We start from the raw sequence: 16589 nt of genomic DNA, 5'->3' as shown, positions 1-16589 counted from the left end.
TATCATTTATAGTCCGCCTTTCTTACTGAGACTCAAGACAGATTACATATATGCATGCCTGCCTCAAGATCTATAATGCACATGCACATCTGGACAAATATTTCCCATCAACATGAGATACTTTAAGCACTTATTTAATCAGATGTACATATCTTAACGATACCAGATAGCATGCCATCACATTCTCCCCTTATTCTTGCCTTCCAGTCCCTCCTTCCCTTCTACGATTGTCTCTGCTAGATCCTAGAGTTCAAAAGCTGGCAATACTGGGCCAAATATCAAGAGGCATCAAAAATCATGAAAGTATACCTCTGCAGAGCTCATTTGCAGTTAACTCATACCAAATATAGTGCTGATTATAATGCAGTTATTGTGTTTGAATATTTCCCTCACAAAGTGCTAGAATTATGGATCATTGTGAAGTACTGAGTGAGGGAGTGTCTAACAGGAGGACATGTCACATGTAGAATACAAAGGCAGGCAGGCATTAGTAATGCTTAATGTTGAACAGATGTGCTATTAAAGCTCATAATCAGTGGCTATTTGTAAAAGCAGATCAGTGAGGAGGGAATGTGCAATGATGGCAACTGCTCAGACAGAATCTGACAAGTTATTGGGAAGGGCAGGAGATCAAAGAAGAGAGAATGTGGAACATTAGGTTTCAGATAACAAGCTACTCCTCCCACCAAGCTTGTCATCCAGAAAATCAACATGGTTGCACCATGCGATCCATGAAACAAACATATCTCAAATACACAAATCATCCATGCAATGATACCATGGTTAGGAAAAAAAGATCCTCAGTGTTTATCAAGTTTCATTCCTATGATTTTAAGACTTTCATACCATGCACTACAACCCTGAGTAAAGGAGTAATCAAAGAACAAACATAATTAGTGCAGGACATATTTGTTTCTGAATGTGTCTAACCTTGCACAGTACATTGCACAAGTAGACTTCCTTAATATAGTCTTAAAACAAAAATGAGCCTTGGAGCACCTTAAGGACTAACAAGTTCATAAGCTTTTGTAGACTAGTACCCATTTTGTCAGATGCACACAATATCCAGTTATTTTTGGTAGATAGGTGTAATCAAGATCTTACAAGTTAGATTTTAGATTTGAGTGAAAAACTTAGGTTAGGAATATTTGATAATTAACTCTTAATTAATCCTTCTTGCCAATATGCTAAACAGAGGAGGCCTAGATTAAAGCAGAGTAGATGTGAATAATGTTTAGATTTACTTTTCAGCCCCATAGCTCGACTATGAAATATCTTAAACAGATGCTAAATGCATACTTTTAAGAAAGTGGTCCAAATGAAAATATCTGGTTTACTTCATCTCAGTTTTCATTAACAGCAATGCACTAGACAAAAGAGTGGGATGTTCAGGGTTACAGACTGCAGGTAGGCTTGCCAACCTCTAGGTGGGCCTGGCAATTTTACAACTGATCTCAAGCCTACAGGGATTAGTTCCCCTGGGGGAAAAAACAGCTGTTTAGGAGGGTGGAATTCTATGGAATTATATCCTGCTGAGGTCCCTCCCCAGGCTCCACTCCCCCCACCCCCAAATCTCCAAGAATTTCCCAGTTCAGAGTTGACAACCCTAGTCACAGGACAGTGCAATCATATGTAGAGCTGCTCTGGTACAGGCCTGTTGAAATCAGTGGATATAGATTGAAGTTAGTCTGTTTAGGATTGCACTGCAAATGTCCTTCTTTTGTATTTTATATTTTGAAATCCCCATTCAGCCATGGAATGCTCTCATTCTAACTTATCTCATAGTGTTGATGTGAGGATAGAATAGGAAGGGTAAGAACCATGCATGGAATTCTGAACTCCTTGGAGGAAATGAGGGATAAAAATGAAATATTTGTCAGTAAATCTGTACAGTTTACTCTGGGAAAAGTCTCTGGTCCATTCCATTGAAAATATGTTTTTCTCCTTATCTCTCTTTAAAAAAAAAAAAAATGAAGGCTGAGAATTCAGAGAACCTGTTAAGCTATTTCACAATAGCATATTGATATAACAATATTCTAAAGCTGATTCTTTTTAAACTAAAAAGCTCCCCTGTAGCAATGGGTAGAGGTGTGCAGACACACAAAAACTGGTAAATCCAATTTTTTTTTACTGAATTGGAGAAAAAATTCAGAATTCCCCAAATTCCGAATTGATTCTGTAATTCAGTTGGAGTATTTCTGAAAAATTGGCCTTTGTTTTCTATGAGAAAATCACTCTGGGAGATATCGGGTGGGCTGGAGGGGTCATTTTTCAACTAAACTTTACCAAATTTGGAGGGAACCTACTCCTAAGTGTCCTCTAAAGATACCCCCTGTTTAATGAAGATTGGGCTCCAGGGGCCAATTTTATGGGTCTCCAAAGAAGAGGCCCTCACCCATTCTCCATTATTACCTATGGGGAACAATATCTGGGAGCTCTCCAGGGGCTGGGGTGGCATTTTTTAATGCAAACTCCACCAAATGTTCAGGGGATCTACTCCTGACTGTCCTCTAATGACTGCCCAAATTTCAAGAAGATTGGACCCGGGGACCAATTCTGTGAGCCCCTGAACATGGTGCCCCCAGCCAACCCGTTGTTTCCTATAGGGGAAAAGTCAAAGCTGACTCCCATTGCAGAAACACACTGGGGCAAGACTGCCATGATCAAGGCACACTCCCAAATGCAAGCTGAGCTCATCCTAGAGAAACCAATAGAACCAAACTGAAACACAGGAATAGGATCTCCCCAGAACCAAAGTGAAGAAAGGGGACACCACACCAGAGAATCACATCCATTCTATCCAAACCAAACTGAAGCAAGGGACACTGTTGAAACTTAGCCCAACAGAAGCAAACTGAAGCAAGGGAATGCCTTGTGCTTTTGCTTGGGTACTACCTGGTTTGATCTGTGGTATTTCCCCACTGGCTGAACCAGAGTCTGGCTGCTGTGAATAACACAGGTTCTGTTGAAAATGAACTGACTTTTAAAAAGACTGAGAGAGCACTTTTTATTTATGTTAAAAAAGAGCCATTGGGCATTAGTGTTTAGTATGGTTCAGCTCACATGTAATACCAACTCATGGTCTAACATTATACGCTTGAAATTTGGGTTCACATACTCCCTCGCCTTTCCCTGATTTTGTAGTTTGCAATTCTCCATTCTAGAGCAAGTCCAAATGCAAACCACAGTTTGCCAGTTGCTATTTAATGACAAACGGTGGTTTGCCTTGGAATTGGGAAGAAATTGGAGCACACAAAGGGAGTACAAAAACCTGAAACTCATTCACATAATGCCAAATTGTGGTTTGGTTTGTGAAGAACTCCTTTATGGCAGCTCAGGGTGCCAGAGAAGATCAACAGCCCATCAGTTTGAACTAGATACAAAATAATGGAGACAATATCAGAATACCCCAATATGAAGAGTCTTTAAAGTAGGCAGGCATTGATAGTGAAATATGAGATCTTAACTAGATAAGAATTTGTCCTACAGACTCTGTAAGACTAGTTGCAGCCCCAGGGGCAGTTCTGGGGTCATGCCACTGAGCAGAGAAAGCTAAGAAGATTTCATTACTGGCTATGATAGACTATATTTTAAGTTATATTCTTCTTGTTATATTATATTGATCAAATAAGTAACTTATTTATCTATACACTTTATTTATCTATTACACTTATCTTACTATTTATATATAAATGCATAATCTACTGGCTATAATAAATTATATTCTAGTAGTTATATTAATCAAAATAGGTAACATATTCATTTATTTATACCATCTCCAAAGTTTGAAACTTAAAGCAAACATCTCTACGATCTCTAATACTTAAAACTCATAACCAAATTTACAAGGCTAAGTTATTTATTTCCAGTTTTTATCTATAATAGGCAAAATAAGTTTCCATTTTCTCTTCAAATTCTTTAATCGGTTTTCCGTTTATATGATTAATCAATTTTGCCATTACTGCATATTCTGACATTTTGTCTTTCCAACTTTCTCTGGTTGGGCATTCTTCTTTCCCACCTCTAGTTGCCATCAGCAGATAGCTGAATAATTCATGTGGTATTCTTTCAGTGTTGCCTGGTAATATGCCCAACAACATGGTCTCAGATTTTCTAACAAAATCAGTCTTTAAAATCTTTTGCATCTCAGCATGCATATCTTTTCATTTTTTTTGTTTTTTTACATCTGCCACATATAGTAAAATGTGCCTTCTGCTTCCTTATGCTTCCAGCATGTCCCTATATACTTCTTACGAATTTTTTCAATGTCTTTTGGAGTAATATACCACCAATAAAATATCTTATTTTCTTTTAATGTTTGACTTGCTGTAGATTTTATACCTTTTATCCATAACTTTTCCCACTGTTGAAATGTTATTCTCCAGAATTTTGAATCCATTTCAGCATACAAGTTTTGACTTGTTCTGTTTCTTTTTCATATCGAAGTAAAAATTTATAGATTTGCCCCAGCATATGCTTCTTCTGCTGGATAATTATCTTTTCAAAATCACTTAAGTCCCTTAGTCGATCTCTATAATCCTAAACAGCTTCTTTTAATGTGGAAGTTGCCTGAAGATATACCATCCATTGTACCTTCTTACTTTCTTCACTGATTTCTTGCCACAATCTTATTTTTCCTTGAGAGTTTTGCATATCTTGCTAAATTATAAAATCATTAGTTTTCCTCATATTTATCACAGAAGGCATCTACTGGAGACATTACTGGTGATGTCAGAGGACTAATCCTCATTCTTACAGAGTCCCAGATTTTAATCAAACTGTCTGTGATCACATAGGCTCTATGCTGCATTCTTGTTCTTTTCTTTGGCCATCATTCTTAACTTTGCGTGCATAGGACTTCTGGAATATACCAGTAATCAGCACAGTTGACATAACTGTGCCTTAAACATCATCTACTTTCTTTTAGAGTTCTTTTGCACTCCTTGGTTTGCTGAGCAGTTTTGGACAATGAAATGGCTTGGCTGAAAGCACAGGAGATAATGAAAGAATGTTCAGAATATGAAAATCCATCTTGTACAACTTTTCTCAGTGGGGGTTGTTAATCAGGCCCTTAATGTTAATTCATAAGAATCAGAGGTGTCCTGTGCTTTATTTTCAAGGCATTTCACACCAAAATCACTTGCATTTGTTCTTATTTGGATTGCTAATTTAAGCGTGGTGAATAAATTACAAACTTGTTTAATAATAACAATAACAATATGATTTATATACCGCCCTTCAGAACAACTTAATGCCACACTCGGAGCTGTTTACAAAGTGTGTTATTATTGTCTTCACTACAGTTACCCTGTGAGGTGGGTGGGGCTGAGAGAGCTCCCAGAAGCTGTGACTGACCCAAAGTCACCCAACTGGCTTCAAGCAGAGAAGTGGGGAATCAAACCTGGTTCTCCAGATTAGAGGCCTGCTACTCTTAAGCACTACACCAGATGGGCTCTCTTAGTTTTACTACCTGAGTGAAATTTATGTGTTTTATATTGAGAAGGGGGAAAAGTAACATGGGGTTTACTTCTGAGTTGCCAGCTCCAGGTTGGGAGTTTCTTGAATAAAGTATTTCCTTTTTCTCTATCTTGAAATTGCTGTCAATCAATTTAATTGGATGACTCCTGGTATTATAAGAGAGAAGGAAAACACTTCCTCTCTTTCTCTACACTGTTAATAATTGTACAAACCTCTGTCATCTAAGTACCAATGGTATTTTGAGAAGCATGCTGATTCTGTTGATGCTTTTGATTGGTATGTGGTTATTTTTTTAGCTGGCTTTAAAATGTTAATTTTCTTTTGAATCTGTCTAGATTAATTGACAATGTACCCAATGTGTAGGGGGACAGATTGAAACAAAAGTCAGATTAGAATTGCTGTTATTAAAAATAGCCCAAAAAAAGCAGATGCTTTTGCTGCTGCTAGCTGCTTTTATTTATTTATTTATGTTATTCCATCTTTCTCAGTGAGACTCAAGACGGATTACATAGTGTGAGATTAGTACAATTAATGGCAAGGACAAGGGCAGGCATTTCCATATAGTGTCAGGAACATTACCATAAACAATGTCATGGGGTAAATGAATACAGTTTCAGGAACATTTCCATAAACAATATCATGGGGTAAAAGAATATAAATTTACAAAGATATAGTATTAGCAGGGATCCAGTATGGGGTTGGGGAATTGCTGAAACAGAACATAATCAATTCTAGGACTTACACTGAACAGCATAAAGCACAGGTAGGATATTTAAAAGCAACAGATAATATGTAAGGCAACATAATGGTGAAATCTATGGTTTCTAACTCATTAGCGAAGTATTTTATGGAGTTGAATGAACCCACTGTAGGGTGATTCCATGCTCAAAGTATACTATGGGACAGCAAACAGCTTACCTACATTATCAGTCATATTTAATGGTTTATATGCCACACTACATCCATCATGTTCCTGGGCAGCAGCTAACTATATAATCTAACAATATTAAACTCTAAAAGAATCACTAAAACCATTTAAGCATAAGCACAAAATAAATCAGCAGCAATAAAATCAGTGGAATGGCTAAATACTTTTCTGTAAGTGAAATCCTAATGACAGTGATAGTGAACCCCTCAAAAGATTTAATGATGTAGCAGATCTCCAAATAAAAATAACGTGTACACGTAGCATTCTGTTGAATAAAACTTTCTTCTATGTAGCATATATTTTTTTATTAACTCACAAGACTCTTGATAGAGGTTATATCAAGAGCAGTTTATGGAAAGCAGAAGATTAAGACGATGAGAGGTCACAATGATGTGTGTAGTATAAATGTTTGGAATAGGATAATAAACACAGCTGTGCCTGAAAAGCCTCCTCATCACATTGCATATTTGCATAGTGTTTCTGACCCTGTGTGTATACAGAGTAAGAAAAAGTTGCATTTCACTTGAAAAAATTCTGTATTAGATTTCTTAGATCAGCAGTCTGTGTGATATCCCTCATTAAGAAGGAGAGGCCCATATAAGTGGGAATAACAACAGGTACAGAAGGACAACTTCTCCCTTTCTGAAGATAGTTTGAAAACTGTTATCTTTCTGTTCATGGAGGGCAGGATTAGTTGGTTCTTCTTAACCTCATAGTTAATCCTTATTGCTAGCTCTATATTTCTTTGTCTGTTGACAATGGATGATAAATAAAAATGTGTTTTATCTTACATTGTTGCAATCGAAATGTGTCAGGATTTTACTGTATTGTTGCTTTAAAATACTGCAGATTGCGCTTAACTTGTAAAGTTGGAACTAAAAGTTTTTTTAAAATCACATTTCTTCATAGTAAAATAGAAAAGCAGTATTAACATTTTTGTTTTCTAATATGCATTGACTTTTTCCCAAGACCAGATCCTTTGCCACATATGCATGTCAGGGCGCACTATGCCTGTGCCAGGGACCTCTGCTCCAGCCCTGAGGCAGCAGCCCTCATTCAAAGAACTGAATCCTTTATGTGGTGAAGGAGGGTCACACAAGGAGCTGCCATCCCTTTTTATTGGTAATTTTTAGTTTTAAAAAGGAACATAGAACAAACATGACAGTCAACATGAAAATTAATTAGACAACACAAATAGTGGAAAGAAGGAAAGAAATGTTTAAAAGAAACTTTTGCTGAGTAAGGTACATGCTGCTGAAGCCAGGTTTAAATGGGGTGGGTGGGTACTGTTAACTCGTGAAGTGCTGTTCCACTGAAGATTTTGTAAGAATGGTTGTTGGGGGTTTTCCGGGCTGTATTGCCGTGGTCTTGGCATTGTAGTTCCTGACGTTTCGCCAGCAGCTGTGGCTGGCATCTTCAGAGGTGTAGCACCAAAAGACAGAGATCTCTCAGTGTCACAGTGTGGAAAAGATGTAGGTCATTTGTATCTACTCAGGAGGGGTGGGGTTGAGCTGAGTCATTCTGTAAGAGTTTCCCAGGGTGTGGAATGCTAATGGCGGGAGGCTTCACTGTAACCTGAGGAGGTTCTTTTGCATATGGATTGGTGCTTGATGTGCTAATCTTCTCTGCAGGGCTATTGTCGGGTGTGGAGTGTTTTGTTGGCCTGGTGTTTTTCAGAACTGGAGCCCATGCTCTGTTCATTCTTAAGGTTTCTTCTTTCCTGTTGAAGTTTTGCTTATGCTTGTGAATTTCAATGGCTTCCCTGTGCAGTCTGACAAAGTAGTTGGAAGTGTTGTCCAGTATTTTGGTGTCCTGGAATAAGATACTGTGCCCTGTTTGAGTTAGGCTATGTTCAGCCACTGCTGATTTTTCAGGCTGTCCAAGTCTGCAGTGTCTTTCATGAAAGCCCTGGCACTGGTTAATATGCGATGGGAGACCACCAGGATTGCTATGCAGAGGCACGCAATGGCAGATCACCTCTGTTAGTTTTGCCCATTGAAAACCACTGGAAGGGCCCAGGTTATTTAAGCCCCAGAAACCTTTTGCCAAGAAGGACTTGTTTAGGATTGCTCCTCTCTCTGCCAGATCACCTCAGAAAAACCAGAGAGAGCAGCGAGCATCTCAACAGGAGGAGGAGGAGGATCCAAGTTGCTTGAACCCCCCTTCCCCTCCACATCTGAGCCCTTCCACCATTTTGATGCCTCCATCATTTGGTGACCTTTTGAGATCACCATAATTCAACTGTGACTTGATGGCACTTTACATACACACAGTAATCCAGAAGGATTTGTTATCTGTTCTTTTGCTATGAAAAGCTGTAGAAGGGAATGGATAAGTGTCTGATCTTGCCACAGGGACATGAGTGAACAATTGAAATACAGCAGATGATTGTCAAATTTCATCACGATGTAAATCCAGAATTTCTTTTTGAAGGTTTGCCGATGCCTTGGGCCCATTGCAGTTATTTAGTTATTTAGTGGTAGAATGGGATTTCCTGTCAGTTCCACAGCTTTCACCAGCATTCAGCTGGCACTGATGCATGTATAATTTTTTTAAAAAAACTGGAATCAGCAGATTTGCTCACTAATACATTTATGTTATTAGGGAACTGCTCTGCAAGAAGCGATTATGTTATAATAATGTATGTTACAATTGCACAGGTATCTACTCAGTAGTAGTAGTAGTAGTAGTAGTAGTAACAACATTTGATTTATATACCGCCCTTCAGGACAACTTAATGCTCAGAGTGGTTTACAAAATATGTCATTATTATCCCCACAACAAACACCCTGTGAGGTAGGTGGGGCTGAGAGAGCCCCTAGAAGCTGTGACTCACCCAAGGTCACCCAGCTGGCTTCAACTGGAGAAGTGGGGAATCAAACCCAGCTCTCCAGATTAGAGTCTACTACTAACCACTACACCAAACTGGCTCTCAAGTAATCTTAGAACAAAACAAAAAATATTTCAAAAAGCCCTGAACAGGCCAAGTGTTTGCTATTAGAAGTACTATAAAAACAACAACTCTACATTCCAATATAATTTTTGAGAAATATCCAGAACTAAAAAATACTATGAATTGGATAATATAGTCTGTTTTCACTGGTACAGTGGCACTTCAGGCAGTCGAAGAAGTGACTCCTAGGAGGCATCTGATGTACTTTCAAGATTTACATTCTTGCTTTCAAAGAAAAATTGAATGTTCATCTATTGATGACTAATCCATAAGTAATTGGATTCTCTGAGTATACAGAGAGACTACATATCTATTTCAGTGCTGGTGTACTTTAGCCTCAGAAAACAGTGTCTGTTTATTTATCATGGGACTATTACTCCTACCATGGTTTTCAGGCAAAACCTGGATAATGGCCTTTCTTGGGTTCCCACTGACAGATCACAGTTCTCTCAGGTTTATATCTTGCTTCTCTTCCATAGATTCCCCAGGACTCTACAGAGTCCCAAGGAGTCTCAGGATCTGTCAAGACCCAAGCCTTGTTAGCCTTGGTGTGGTTGTGGAGTCAGGTGCCTTCCCACCATGATCTGAGGTTTATGTCTCAGTATTCACAGTTCCAGGACTTGCAAAGCCCTTTCTCTTGCTTTGAAAAGGAAAACTTCTAGCCTCACCAACAGATGTTAGTAGTAGGATCTCTCCTTGTTTTCCTTGTACAGGGGCAGAACAATGATTCCATGACAAGGCAGAAAATACCAACACCATAAGACACAGGAAACAATCATATCCAAGTACAGCGGCACCAAATTTTTATACATGAGTGTTTTCAAAACAACCAGCAGTGCAAACCCTGTCAGTATAGAGAGTTTCTTCTACATACACACACTTATATACATTCTTCTATAATTACTCAGGAGTTGGCTGGAGCAACAGTCTTGGGTCATAAAATTCCAGAGCACAGCAGCGAGACACAAACTGTTGGCTTCCTTGCCTTGGTGATAAGGACGAGCTCCTTGTTTCTCATTGGCAATGGAGCTGCAAGTGGGTGCATAAAAACAATGATTTCAAGTGGCTTGTCAATGAGCATGTGTTCCCTTCATGCCACAGTGCAAATAATTGTGTGATGAATAATTAATGAAGGGGGACGCTATTCAGATTATGTATGTGTGTGTGTTAATGAAAGGAATCGTGAAAAGTTCCCTTTCTTCTTAGCCTTAATTTAGAACAGAAACTGAGTAGAATGCCAGATCTCACCATTCAGCATTGTCTAGAAGCCAGGATCCCCTGGCAATGTCTTTCTTGCCACCCCTAACACTTACCCTGCCAATGGAGCCCAGCCACACTGCTGTGCCTCACCATGGGGCTGGCCAACCAGCTCCCTGCCCACTCCGATCACAAAGAAGCTGTGGGCGTGGCCAGAGGCGGTGGCCTTTCAAGCTTCCCCAAGACTAAGGGAGGGGGGAAAGGTTCACAAAGCCTGAGGGCCTTGTGAGAAGGCAAAGGGAAGGTGGAGCCAAGGGAAATTGGCCCAAGGTATTTAAGACCCAGAAACCACATGACAAGAAGGACTTACTTAGGATTGCTCCTCTCTTTGCCAGACCACCTCAGAAAGACCAGAGAGGGCAGCGAGAATCCCATCAGGAGGAAGAGGCTTGAACCTCCTTCCCCTCCACATCTGAGGCTTCAAAAGGTGGAAGGGCCTGCACCTTCCGCGCCTCCCAACATGTGGTGCCAGCCACTTTGGCTGACACCACAGTAACTTTGGGGCTTGATTTGGAGATGTGCCAATGGACTTCTCACAGTATTTTAGTAATTCTGAAAGGGGTATTTTAGAAATTCTGAAGCAAAAAATCCCAACTATTGAAAGGTATCTTGAAGTATTCAATATGATGCTGATTCAGAGTAAAGGAGGAGGTTATTTGCAATGAGTTTTGGCTTTGTGACTTTAACAGCATTTCTGAACATATGCAACCAATTTACATGGGAATGGCATCTCAGTTGAAAGCCAAAGTGTACATGGATACCAATATTTCAATGATTCTCATGATTATGGGAACTGTGTCTGTGGAAGACCAACTCATGCAGTATGTTTTCCAACACAATCCCTGTACAGGGATGTCCAGAGTGGACAGCAAGAAATCCAGCCCATCATTGGAAGCGGGAAACTGTTCCAATTAGGACAATCTCATGAAGTGGTCTTTCTTAAAAGCTTCCATGTTTTTAATGAATGCATTTTATTGGATCTTGCCTTGGTTTGTACAGTCTAAAATTCTTTAGAATTTAGAATTGTTGTCTCCTGGCGTCTTTCAAATTAAATCCAGCTATTAGTAATGTTTACTCACTTCTCCCTGAAGCTAAACTCCTTTCTAAAGACGAAATACATTCTTTTGTTTTTAATAAAGCACATGTTTTGAATTATATGCCCTCTTAAATAATATTTGCAAGTCTCAGAGGTAAACCATTTTCTTTTTATACTTCCAATTGGTTTTTTATGTATGTATATGAAGAGTCCTAAAATTCAATATATAATTTGTATGTGTTTACACAATATTGCCTATTTTAGTGGAAGTGATTATTCTAAGGAGAAATTATCAAATTACAAGTGAATTTTGATTTTGTAGTTTTTTCATTAAAAGGAGAATTTTTTGCTGCGCAAAACACTCCATACTGTTTAGGTGCCAGAGGCTCATTTTCAACTGAAATGCAGTTACTTCTAGGACCCATTGATTTCAGTGGAATTTATTTTCTTATTTCCAAATAGTTATGCTTAGACATACAGTTTTAGGTATACAGATGTCAGATCAAACATTTGAAGATACTGGCAATGTAATCCTAAACAGAGTTACATACCTCTCAGCCCACTGATTTCAATGAACTTAGAAGAATATGACTCTGTTTAGAATAAATACGTAGTTCTGTATTTTACAACCATAAATTTGTACGTAATGCTGAAATTTTGCATACCAGCCACTGAAATTCCATTGGTTTAAGGTAACCAAGCTATGTACAAGTCTGTGCATAAGGTCACAGTCCTGTGATACTAACTTTGGACATAAATCCAGCTAAACGGTGGGACTTAACTCTGATTACACATTGGTAGGATTGTATTGTGAGAAAACAGTACGCCAGAGGTAATCTTCTGTACCATTGTTACCGCATATGTTTTTGTAAGGCACTAGTATTATACCATATTTACTTGGAAGGAAGACACCCCTGAATGTAACAAGACCTGCTCTAAAAATGTTACGCGTGTTTTTTTCATTATTGGACATAACTGTAACTTGTATTCAGATTTAATAGGGCATTCCCCCTTGCTTTTTTGATGGCATACCTGTACAAAAACCTAGTCTTGAGTAAATACTGTAATAATGTTTTGTGATTTGATCGTTGGGTGTAGCAGACAGTTACTGTATTATATTTAAATCCTGCTTTGAACGAACAGCATGTCTTACAACTGAGCTCCTCCCCCTCACACATGCTGCCATGTTCTGCTTTCAGCAACAGCTACTACTGTGTTTTTGTAAGGCTTTTTCTACATATAGCTTAATATGGCCAACTTTATAGGGGTGGTACATTGTTTCTGATTTATCTTTGTTACGAGCCCACTCTGATCAGATAATGGGCTATTAAGCCTCTGTGAAAGGAAATTCTATCCATTTCATGAGGTTAAAAAGTGGCAGTCGCTCTAGCACTCTTATCTGTTGAAGAGTTGTTTACTGCTTCAGCACAATCATGAAGTAATGAAGCAGAGGGAAACAGTTGCTTCAAACAAAAGGTTTTCTTGCCTCCAAACTGTAACTACTGTAACTCTGTAGTGTTTAAGAAAACTCTTCTAGAATGAATGACCAAAAGGGTGCCACGTGGAAAGATACAGAAGAGAGTGTTTTCAGCATCAAAACTGATTAGGAGTTTGAGCTCAGGTTAGATCCACGGACACTTATCCCCCTCTCCTAATTCTTTTTGTAGTTCTTTCTATATCAAAAATCAAGAATCAAAAGGCCAACTTTAAATCTGAGATGGAATTAACAGTCTTCTATTATTTGGAGCATGGGTGTAAATACTATATGGAGCAATTTAACAATCTGGCCAGAAGCATCAAGAAAGTAGTGCTGGATATTGCTTCTCAGGTTAGTTTGGGTCATTGGTCAAATTCTTGATTCTCTGCTTCATCAGCAGGAGGAAGGGTGGATATCCATTTTTTCTGCAGTTTCTTGCACTATGACTGTCTTTAGCTAAGAATGAACAGGGAAGTATACAGACAATTTAGGCCATTTCCCTTTAAAGCTGTTCGTTAAGTTTTTTAAAAATATGGCATGTTCATAATTGCTTGTGGGCAGGGTGGATAAAAATCAATGATTTTTTAAAAAAAAATTAAAAAATCGGATTTTTTTGATTTAAATCAGATTTTTTTGATTTAAATCGGATTTTTTTTATTTAAATCGGATTTTTTTTAAATAAAATGCTTTTTGAGGAAAATATATTACCATCCAAAGGTTATTCCATCATGAAATAAAGATTAGTTTTTAATTACGTAAAATAAGGCTGTATATGTTTAATTTTTTTGGTAAATAAATTCCATTAATCCATTCACAATGTCATGCTCTTCCAGAGGTTTTTGTAAGATTATTGGGCAGTTTCTCTGCCTACAAGATATTATCACAGATGCTTGGTTTTGCAGTTCTCAAAACTGAATTTGTGTCAGCTCAGCAGAGATCACATGCCTCTTCTTCACAGCAAAAATGTTATAACATGAACAGAGTTGAGAAAAAGACCTTAATCCTATTGTTCTACAAACCTATGAAGACAGAATCAACCCCTCCAGTGCTAAGTTTCAAGAAGTTCAGTGAATAGAAACAATATTTTTCTGATTGTTTGGCGTGGAATAGATCTGCACAAGAAGAAACTAAGTGTGAGGAGGGAGGGGCAAGCAGTACAAAATGAAAGTGAAACTTTTTGAGCACAATACTGCACAAGTCTTTGGATCTTTTGTGTGTGTGACCTGAGGTTTATTACATTCTTTCCTTGGAGGAAAAAACCTATAATGGCAGCAGGCCGTAAAAGAGACCCAGTTTGGGAATACTTTAATGAAGTTCCTTTACCTATCGGTAAGGCAGGCATCTACTTGCATATTAAAGTTATACCAGCAAGAATTAGTCTTTATGTAGAAAACTATGATTTAAATCAAGCCTTAATGACTAGTGATTTAAATCGTGATTTAAATCAGTTTGATTTAAATCAGTTTGATTTAAATCAAATCCACCCTGCTTGTGGGCCTTGTTTTCTTGTTCTTTTCACATTGCTGAATGGAAGTGCTTTTTCTTTCTGTATTAAGCTGATAACTTTGAAAAAATATCTATGTGAAGACACTTTTCTTTCTTTTTTGTTACGTTTGGTTTTGCTCAGGTTTATCTCCCCTGTACATTTATGTTTAAGAAGGTGATTTGTTCTTGACAAACTGATTATTATGACAGTAAAATATCAATTTGTAAGAAATAAAAGGTAAAGTTAGTTATATTTTAGTGTTAGCAAAATGTGCTGATTCTTCATTTGGTCTACAATCACACATACGAGATTTCCCTAAGCAGTTCCACAGTGCAAAACTTCCTAGAATTTTTTTTTTTTTAAGACCAAAAAACAGTTGATTTTATTTTTCTGCCTTGTAAAGCAGAAAGGCAACTAGGACACGACCAGGACAGTTAAACAAGAGAGATGCCTTTGAATGCAGTGTTGCCAGTTACACAGATATATTCGATGCCTTCATGGCCACTGCTGTTGGGGATCTTGAATCGATAGTTGTCCGGCAGTGTAATAGCCACCTCGTTTTTGTCATAAGCAAAAATAATCTCTGCAGTGCTGCCTTCGTGGAAGGGAAAGTTGCTTTCTCGGTGTTCTTTCCCCCACTGGCCGCCACTCTTGCTGTTGCACACTATGGTCTTCACGTTGCCATGAGCATCAAAACATGGGTTGAAGTGTATGATGAGATCATCATCTTTTTTGCCCAGATTAATTACAGAACTCTTGGCTCCTGATGGAACTTCTCTTTTCACAGCAATACGCTGTCCAGGTGCAATACGCAAGTCAGTGCAAGTAATTCCAGGCATGATGCTGATCTTCCAGCTGTGCTGCTGCAACTGTTCACTGGGATCCTGCAGGCAGAAGCGGGCAACTTTCTAGAACTTTAACAGGAACTCCCTTCTTAGGCACTCTTGAGGATTTTCCACTCAGCACTGCATAATATCTCTGTTTGCGCCCTCCAGCCTTCCCTCTGATGCTGTTGATGAAGTACACTGTTCACAAAGGCTCTTCCATGTATAGACTGCTGCTCTGTTTGATAAGTTTGGGAAATGGCCATCATAGCAACACTTGCCTCTTCACAAAACAGAAAACCAAACAACAAAGGGATACCTCTGAACCTACTGAAATGTAAAAGGAGAGGGGGATTCCAGGAGGCAAATTAGCAATTGTATAGTAGCTGAAGTCTTTAAAGTGCCCTCAATTACTTCAACAATGAAAAAGAATCATATGAAACACTGTAATAGCCGTTAATTGAACTGTATTAACAACTTTAGACAAACAAAATGAAGCCGAGATCATGACTCAATATACACAATTTAAATGCAAGTAAGTTACTAGTCCTTGCAGAACGTATAGTTCAATGAGTTCTTATTTTGTTTTTCTTCTGTTTGTTCTTCCAGATGTGTGAGAACGGTTCTACCCCAACTTCAAACTCAGCAAACTTCATTCATATTCCACTGTAATGATGCAGTAAAATGATGTTTTCCAACCGCCTGTGGGTTGTGTGATCTTTCACAACTGATTGAAGTCAGAGTAGGGAAGATCCTAACGGGCATGTGCCAGCATTCTCTTCCCGTTTCAGATTGGTCACTTTTTCAAAGGCGTAACGTTAAACAATCATCTGTCCAAAAAGATAATATTATATATCAAACAATGTACTATACAAGAATCTCATACACATCAATGTACTATCAGAGAATCCCAAACAGCTTACTTACATGCGGACATTTCTCATCCAGTTACCATGTGTATTTTTCGACGGACATTACCGTGGTGCACCGCTTGCATCATTGCTTAATATACAAAGTCAGTTGGTTCACTTAAAGGGACACCACATGCCTAATGCAAAAACTTGCATACAATCATAAGTACAAATACAACTATAGAAAATCAGAGAAAGCAAGTGAGTTTGAAGTTGGCGTAGAACTGTTCTCACACATC

General features: G+C 38.4%; 2 protein-coding genes across 3 annotated transcripts in view; one reads left to right on the top strand and one right to left on the bottom strand.

Annotated features, from left to right (window-relative positions):
* Window positions 1-16589, top strand: part of AOPEP (aminopeptidase O (putative)) — a 290214-nt gene that overhangs the window by 256549 nt on the left and 17076 nt on the right. The gene's annotated exons all lie outside the window — the stretch shown is intronic.
* LOC129334530 (galectin-1-like) lies at window positions 15035-15497 on the bottom strand. The gene has a single exon (XM_054986689.1). It carries the CDS (start codon window positions 15452-15454, stop codon window positions 15050-15052), a length of 405 nt encoding a protein of 134 aa, XP_054842664.1. The 5' UTR covers window positions 15455-15497; the 3' UTR covers window positions 15035-15049.

Source organism: Eublepharis macularius, chromosome 8, assembly GCF_028583425.1.
Source record: "Eublepharis macularius isolate TG4126 chromosome 8, MPM_Emac_v1.0, whole genome shotgun sequence".
NCBI lineage: Eukaryota > Metazoa > Chordata > Lepidosauria > Squamata > Eublepharidae > Eublepharis > Eublepharis macularius.
The sequence above is the reverse complement of the archived record's forward strand: the minus strand, read 5'-3'. Positions and strand labels throughout refer to the sequence as shown.

Excerpts from the sequence above, each read along its gene's own strand:
- LOC129334530 (XM_054986689.1), bottom strand. The coding sequence starts at position 15,454 with ATGCCTGGAATTACTTGCACTGACTTGCGTATTGCACCTGGACAGCGT.